The sequence below is a fragment of the Labeo rohita genome, chromosome 9, assembly GCF_022985175.1.
Source record: "Labeo rohita strain BAU-BD-2019 chromosome 9, IGBB_LRoh.1.0, whole genome shotgun sequence".
NCBI lineage: Eukaryota > Metazoa > Chordata > Actinopteri > Cypriniformes > Cyprinidae > Labeo > Labeo rohita.
The window spans coordinates 41,697,788-41,706,799 of NC_066877.1; the positions used below are offsets into that span (position 1 = coordinate 41,697,788).

Consider the following 9,012-nt stretch of genomic DNA (forward strand, 5'->3'; position numbering starts at 1 on the left):
ATACGAAAGCAGCAGCGATATTTGCCAAATTAATTTTGTACTATAATATTACAAGTCAAAGATGACCACGCATATATGTGATGCAGGGTATTTTATAAAAAAAAAATGCAGTCTGTCGTTTGAAAAGTGCATATGTCACTTAAACATATTCGTGTAGTTTGTGTAACACTGTTTTTCCATATATAAATATTATCAATGTAACTAAAGATAATGCAGTATTTGATTCTCTTATTGATTTCATACAGATACATACAGGTCATTTTCTAAAAAAAGGGAAATGTACTATTAATCATTCTATTTCATATATTTGATTATTTCAGATTTAATTTATATTTTAGAGTAGTAATAGTAAATTACTTCGTGTAATCAAGATGAGAGACCACGGCTATAAAAGCGAAGGTGGATTTGGGAAGTCTGTCGCAGCCATGTCCTGTCCGTTTGTACGCGAGCAACCCATTGCGGAAGGTGCAAGGTTGATAAGGAGAGTTTTCAGAATTCAACGTATATTGCGGGATAGACAGGATCCTTTAGCGCAGTGCGACAGTGTGCTCATAGAGAGATATCGTTTTTCCCGTGAGGGTATTATTTACTTAATCAACTTGTTGGATCCCTATGTTAAGAGTTCCACTCGCTGTAGTCGGGCATTAACAACTGCACAAACTGTGTGCATTGCCTTGCGTTTCTTTACGAGTGGCACGTTTCTGTACACTGTTGGAGACGCAGAGAACATAGGAAAAAGTGCTGTCTGCCGTTCCATTCGCAAAGTATACCTGGCACTCAAGCATTTTCTGGGTGTGTTTGTGGTTTTTCCAAGCCACTTAAGACCACAGGTTGTCAAACAGGGCTTTTTTTCTATTGCAGGTACATTAAATTTGATAATGTATGTCATGCAATCATGACCTATGTCTGTAACTATAGCTTGATTGTCCCCAGGCTTCCCTAATGTGATTGGTACCATAGACTGCACACACATTGCCATCAAGGCCCCCCCAGGCCCCAATGAAGGGGATTTTGTCAGTCGAAAGGGGGTTCACAGTATAAATGTGCAGGTGAGTAATACTAATATTTTAGATGGTAATATATAATGAAAAGGAGTGTGTTCACATATAATGAAATCTCTTAGATGGTGTGTGACTGTATGTGCCATATCAAAATGGCCCGGATCAGTGCATGACTCAAGAATTTTCAGAGAGTCAGGGTTATGCACATTATTTGAACGTGGTAAGAAAAAGAGACTTATTTTGATAATATTTCATAAATATTTCACAATATTTCACTTTTACTTGTTCCCATGTTCTAGTGGGTCCTGTTGTGGCTCTAATGTGAAAGAGGATATAATATAATATAATATAATATAATATAATATAATATAATATAATATAATTACAATTACTTATGAGTTTAATTTGTCAGCAACTTTCTGCCAGCCCTCTCTCCTTGCTTTTGCAGCCTTTGCAGTGTTCCCTTGCGTTTTAATTAAACTCTGAAACTCCTGAAATCCCTCAATCAAGAGTTCTTGCTCTGCTGCAGAAAAATACTGAGCGCGCTCCTTCGACATTTTCACCGACCAATCAAAGAGTTGCCGATCAGTGTTTCTACTATCGATACGTAGCCCCTTTTAAGCCACCCAGTGATCTCAAATTACTTCATCCAGCTATACTAATCATCAACAACAGGTGCGTTCGGAGAACCGGAATAGCGAGCTCATAGTTAGCGCGATGATTTGATCTTGGATGTGTCATTTGATCTTGGATATAGTAAGCGAGGTACGAAGAACGGACCCTTGGTCTGTCAAAATCCTTTTAGGAGCTCAAAATTGATAGAAAATCTTAAATGAGGTGAATGAGGCAATGTGAGGTGAGGACGCGTGTTTGCAGAGCTCCCGATAGTTTCTGATAATACATATGTTAACACTCCCATTTAAGTAATCTTAAACATTTTTTTCTAAGTGTTAAATATGTGCTTACAAGAAGTGTACTGATACAGCAAGATGAGCAAGAATAAATCAGCAGTAAATGCCCCGCCAACAACGAGAACCAACATAGCTAGCAAGTTAGCTGTGATGTCTACCACAGGGAAATCCGAAGAAACCCCTGCAGATAAGGACGGTGTCTCTATGAGCCAGCTGGTAAAAGAGTTAACAAAGCAATGAGCTTCAATAACATTTCCGCCGATCTCGCCAGAAAATGCGCCACATTTAAAAATGTCAAACAGCTGCTGTATCAGAAGAATGTGGGATTCTAGCTGCTCCATCCCACACGGCTACGAGTTCATCATGAGGACAAGACATTCCTTTTCAGTACGCCTGAGGAAGTGCCTTTTTTTTATGATCGGTGGTTTGCTACACGTGACTAACTCTTGAGATTATGGTAATGATATGGTGAAGTACAGAAGGGACATTTTGGCTTTTTAGGTAGGCCTAAGACACTATGATAACTGAAGAACCTTTTTCATTATATCTCTATTTCTAAATGCACTTTATGTTCTAGAGTGGTTTATATATTTATCTTTGTGTTGACAACTGCAAAGTCTTATTTTATTTTTGTTTTTTGCAGTTCTTTTGTTATATTATTGATCCAAGATCCTTGATATATATATATATATATATATATATATATATATATATATGTATATATACATATATACTATATATATACAGTGGGGCAAATAAGTATTTGATACACTGCTGATTTTTCAAGTTTTCCCACTTACAAAGAGTGGAGAGATCTGTAATTTTCATCATGGGTACACCTCAACTGTGAGAGACAGAATCTAAAAAAATCCAAAAAATCACATCGTATGATTTTTAAATAATTAATTTCCATTTTATTGCATGACATAAATATTTGATCACCAGCCAGCCAGCAAGAATTCTGGCTCTCACAGACCTGTTAGTTTGTCTTTAAGAAGCCCTCCTATCCTCCACTCATTGCCTGTATTAATTGCACCTATTTTAACTCATTATCTGTATAAAAGACACCTGTCCACACACTCAATCAATCAGACTCGACCAAAGAGCTGTCTAAGGACACTAGGGACAAAATTGTAGACCTGCACAAGGCTGGGATGGGCTACAGGACAATAGGCAAACAGCTTGGTGAGAAGGCAACAACTGTTGGCGCAATTATTAGAAAATGGAAGAAATTCTAGATGACTATCAATCTCCCTCTGACTGGGGCTCCATGCAAGATCTCACCTTGTGGAGTATTAATGATCCTGAGACAGGTGAGGGATCAGCCTAGAACTACACGGGAGGACCTGGTCAATGACCTGAAGAGAGCTGGGACCACAGTCTCAATGATTACCATTAGTAACACACTACACCGTCACAGATTTAAATCCTGCAGTGCGCGCAATGTCCCCCTGCTCAAGCCAGCACATGCCCAGGCCTGTCAGAAGTTTGCCAAAGACCATCTGGATGATCCAGAGGAGGCATGGGAGAAGGTCATGTGGTCAGATGAGACCAAAATAGAACCTTTTTGGTATGAACTCCACTCGCCGTGTTTGGAGGAAGAAGGATGAGTACAATCCCAAAAACACCATCCCAACCGTGAAGCATAGGGGTGGAAACATCATGCTTTGGGGGTGCTTTTCTGCAAAGGGGACAGGACGACTGCACTGCAGATGGATGGGGCCATGTATCGCGAGATTTTGGGCAACAACCTCCTTCCCTCAGTAAGAGCATTGAAGATGGGTCGTGGCTGGGGCTTCCAGCATGACAATGACCCCAAACACACAGCCAGGGCTCCGTAAGAAGCATTTCAAGGTCCTGGAGTGGCCTAGCCAGTCTCCAGACCTGAACCCAATAGAAAATCTATGGAGGGAGCTGAAACAACGTGTTGTCCAGCAACAGCCCCAAAACCTGAAAGATCTGGAGAAGACCGGTATGGAGGAGTGGGCCAAAATCCCTGCTGCAGTGTGTACAAACCTGGTCAAGAACTACAGGAAACGTCTGACCTCCGTAATTGTAAACAAAGGTTTCTGTACCAGATATTACGTTCTATTTTTCTATTGTATCAAATACTTATTTCATGCAATAAAATGTAAATTAATTATTTAAAAATCATACAATGTGATTTTCTGGATTTTATTTTTTTTTTTTATAGATTCTGTCTCTCACAGTTGAGGTGTACCTACGATGAAAATTACAGATCTCTCCACTCTTTTCAAGTGGGAAAACTTGAAAATTCGGCAGTGTATCAAATACTTATTTGCCCCACTGTATGTATATGTGTACATATATTATATTATATTATATTATATTATATTATATAATATATATATATATATATATATATATATATATATATATATATATATATATATACTGTAGTGGACAGCACATTCCAGGGCCCAGTTTATGGCAGGGGCCCTCCCTGACCACAATACTGGACAGAGGTTTGCTACATTTTGATCAGATCTTAGTGAACTAACATAGGCAAACTGTCCAACGCCATCAGACATCTCTTAGACCGCAAGACCACCTTTGGTACAAAGCCCGGAAAGGACAGAACTTCCTGCAGTTTGTGCCCTTAACCCACCTTGAGACTGATTCCTAAGGGTTTGGCCTGTGACCGACCATAAAAATTCCTTAGGACCTCCAGATGCAGCAGCAGTGGGTGAAACTAAGAGAGATCATGGAGATCCATCCAAATCCATTCATCACTCTTTTCAAACCTTAAAACTGATGCACACTACAACACACGCATCTTATACTTATTCAGAGAAATAAGTATTCCTTGTGACAGCAATGTGTAGTCCAGCCTCTTACACAAACTTAGCTGTTAATGGACAAATGAATGCATGCATGACAGTTCAATCTTTTCCCATTATGTTTGGACTTAATGTGTTCGTAACATTGCCAAATGCATTCTGGTTATGGTTTGAGAAGTGAGAAATGCACCGGTAAAACTTTAGTGACACTTTTCTAGCTTTGTGTTTGGACTATGCAAATAAATTCCACAGGAAGAAAGAAGGGTGGGCCACCACGTGTCCCCCCACTCTGATGGAACCAGCCAATCACAGCACGGAAATTGACAAGCGCCAAATTGTAATCTCCTCCTCATCGGAAAGGGATAAAGGTACCCATCCAAAAGACACTCCTTGTTCTGAGTCTGCGGCCGGTCGAGGAAACACGCGTTCTGAGTCTGCCGTCCGTTAAGGGAAGAGACTGCAACAGGACAATCAGTTCTGAGTCTGCTACCCGCGAGGGAAGGGACAAACAGAATACCTCGTTCTGAGTCCTGTGAAGGAAAAGACACAAACAGAACAAACCTTCATTCTGAGTCTCCGGCACGACCAGGGGACGTTAACAGAAACCTTTGTTCTGAGTCTCCCGTTCAGAGAGATAGTAACAGATACACAGGTCTGAGTCTGCAACCTGCAAGGGTGAGACAACAACAGATACCAAGTCCGAGTCTCCAGCTTTTGAGGCATCTACGTTCAGAGTCTTCGTCCAGCAAGACAACAACAGATGCAGCATCCTGAGTCTCCATCCCAGAGAGACAAAGTGCACTGACCAAGTTCTGAGTCTAAGTTCTGGCTAGACCCAGAGAGGCAGAAGACACACAGACATTTGCAACAAGGTTAAGCTCCAGCGAGCAAACCTTTAATTCAGGTAATTCTGCTAGCGTGTCCCAAGCTAAGGACCTTCAGCACCTACTCCAGGGCCACATCTACGTGTTCTAGATGTTAGGACCCTTGGTGCTCCAGGAGATCAGCATCCTGCAGCTCTTCATCTTCAAGGCTGTGGAAACGGATTCCTGCTCCTCTCCCCACTGTACTGCCACCAGCGCAACCAGTGGAAGAAGTCGCCGCCACCGGACTGCTCACTCAACCACAGCGAATGTAAATATCACTTCCAAACCTCTTGCAGAGACCTTGGCATTGTTGTATATTATCAGTATATGATTTTCTAATTTACATTAGGTATTATATAGCTGACGGCAGTTGATAAATCTTACACCTATTTGTTTGATGCATAGTAAGGTTATTCACCTTATTTGTTTCAGAGTAGCAACAGTTTATCTTTCCAGATAACGTAGCTCTGACATAGCAACGCCCAACATAATCACTTGCATTTTATGCATCTTATGCACTTTATTCCTTTTTCATTCATGGTATTCAATTAGTAGTTGTTGATTGCTCTTGTCTATGTTAATAAAATGTATTTTATTACAACTTGTGACTTTCTTGTGTTGATAATACAGAAGAGGTTCTACAAGTTAGAAATCCCACCAATCTTTCTTATGTGATGTACTCATAACCACACATTAATTAACACGTGATCCAAGAATCATAACGTCAGCTGTGACATGAGTACCCATTACTACCGTATTTCACCTCCCTAGGTTGGCGAAAGCGAAATTTATTACAATACCGTGTATATATATATATATATATATATACATATACATATATATATATATATATATACATTTTCTGTGTCTTTTCCCTGTGTCACTTGAAATGTATTCGTTTTGATTCGTTATTACCAAAGGTGAAACACTTAATGGCAATGAAATTAGGCCACTGGCTGATGTGTCTCGGTAGAGCCCTGCATTTCAGAGCGAGCCCGATGGGCCTTGACTTTTTTACGCCCCTATAGGGCCGGGCTTCGGGCCAATTTTCACAACATAGTTTTTAGGCTTCGGTTTTAGGCTTCTCCTTATTTTTATATTTTAGACATCCACCAATTATGGTGATTTAAAAAAAAAAAATCTGCGTTGGTGGAAACAACACAAGACTTCACTTTTGCTTTCACTTTCGAGACCAACTTGAAAGGCTTTCAGTGTCTCTATCAGCAGCAGCGAGCACGCCTTCAGCGCAGCTGGAACAGTTTTATGTTCAAGCGCATGCAATAGAATAGGCTAAAGCTTGCTGCAAAGCACCGACAAAAGTGACTACAATGAATGTGTCGAGGGAAACAGTAAGGAGATTTTTAATTAATTATTAATAAACTAGTGTTTTTTGAGTCAGTCACAAGGATGAAGTGAATCTCTTTAGATGCGCCTTTAGAGAGAAATGCATCTTTACAGATTACATAATGAAAAAGTTTTTGTTTGCTTTATTTCGTTCAGTTTTTTGTTGAGACAACAGAAAGCATGTCATGTTTGGTTTCATTTTATAGAAGCACCATTTGCAACGTTTTGTTGATATTGTGAGTGCACACAAATAAAAGTAGACCCTTTACAGTTTGGAATGATGTATTATTCTTACTTTTATCAGCAAAAATGACGAAATATTTCAAATTGTTTCCATTGAAAATGTGATCACGCTGGCGCCTCCATGTCCTGCAAAGCGGCTTTAGCTTCCACTCTCTACACAAATGACTGGAGATGCGCCAAATAGCACACATTTATCTAGGTTTAACGTTTAAACTAACATTGTTTTATACTTGAACTGTTTTATATCTACAGACTTTATTTTAGGCAAGTCGTGATGATTTGAGAATGCAAAGTTTATCAGACTATGATCAGTCTTACGCTGGCCGCTTTGTTGTTACTTTAAAAAACAAGAAGTTATATTTAACAAAAAACAATTTTTTTTTTCTAAATTATCTTGATAAAAAAGACAATCACTTTGCCATTGCATACAAAACTGAACTATTTCAATAAATGAAACAGTAGTATAAGCTGTTTAGGGAGAAGGGCTCAAAAAGATGGGCTCGGGCCAGACACGGGCCGAAATTAGTTTGCCAGATCTTCAATTGCTTTTGCTTTCGTTTGAGGGTATTTAGCATAGTCTCCATACAACCGGACCTGGGCATGGCTAACTGCTCCAATTGCAGCGTGGCTAACAACGGGGATGACTAACCATCTGGGGGGGCAACTGCCCCCCTGCCCCACATATATGTATATGTGTGTATATATACATACACACACATATACATATATACATACACATATACATATACATATACATATACATATACATATACATATACATATAAGAAAATTTTGCACATTTTAAAGTTAAATGCATAAATCTGGGGCATTTTGAGAGCAAATTAAGTGACTAGATCTATGAAAGAATTTTGTGGTTAAAATATTTGGTGGAAGACTGATTACTGATTAGCCTACTGGCAAACTTGGCACCCTGAATCTGAACATCTTATTTTCCTGGGCTTGGAGAAAAATAGTTCTATTGCCCTTTTGTAATGGAATTTCTCTGGGTTTGGTCCATTGATGGAGACCCTCAAGCAGGCTGCCAGATGCTCTGTTACGAAGTTCCGATTTAACCTAAAAATAAGGATATTAAGGATATAATAAGGAATAAGCATATCTACAATTACCAAAATGAATTTCAACACAAACTGAATTTAAACACAAACTGCATTTAAAGCACACTGTTTGTACTCTACTTTTAGTTAAACGAGTAGTTCACATTCAGAACAAAAATTTACAGATAATGTACTCACCCCCTTGTCGTCCAAAATGTTCATGTCTTTCTTTCTTCAGTCGTAAAGAAATGATGTTTTTTGAGGAAAACATTTCAGGATTTCTCTCGATATAGTGGACGTCAATGATGCCCCCGAGTTTGAACTTCCAAAATGCAGTTTAAATGCAGCTTCAAAGGGCTCTAAATGAAGGGTCTTATCTAGTGAAACAATCGGTTATTTTCTAAAAACATTTACAATTTATATACTTTTTAATCTCTACACAGAGTACACACAGAGCTAGACAAGACGAGCATTTGAGGTTAAAAAGTATATACATTGCAATTTTTTTCAGAAAATAACTGATCGTTTTGCTAGATAATACCCTTCTTTCCTCGACTGTGATCATTTAGAGCCATTTGAAGCTGCATTTTGGAAGTTCAAACTCGAGGGCACCATAGAAGTCCATTATATGGAGAGATATCCTGAAATGTTTTCCTCAAAAAAAACAATTTCCTTATGACTGAAGAGAGAAAGACATGAACATCTTTGATGACAAGGGGGTGAGTACATTATCTGTAAATTTTTGTTCTGAAAGTGAACTACTCCTTTAAGATGATTATGCAGTTCATTGT

The 9,012-nt window shown here is 39.0% G+C and overlaps 1 protein-coding gene across 1 annotated transcript; it reads left to right on the forward strand.

Annotated features, from left to right (window-relative positions):
- The first annotated feature begins 371 nt into the window (after nt 1–371).
- Nucleotides 372–3,150, forward strand: LOC127171290 (putative nuclease HARBI1). The gene is made up of 4 exons (XM_051119833.1): nt 372–861; nt 934–1,074; nt 2,076–2,128; nt 2,977–3,150. Exons 1-4 carry the CDS (start codon nt 372–374, stop codon nt 3,148–3,150), a joined length of 858 nt encoding a protein of 285 aa, XP_050975790.1.
- The last annotated feature ends 5,862 nt before the right edge of the window (nt 3,151–9,012 follow it).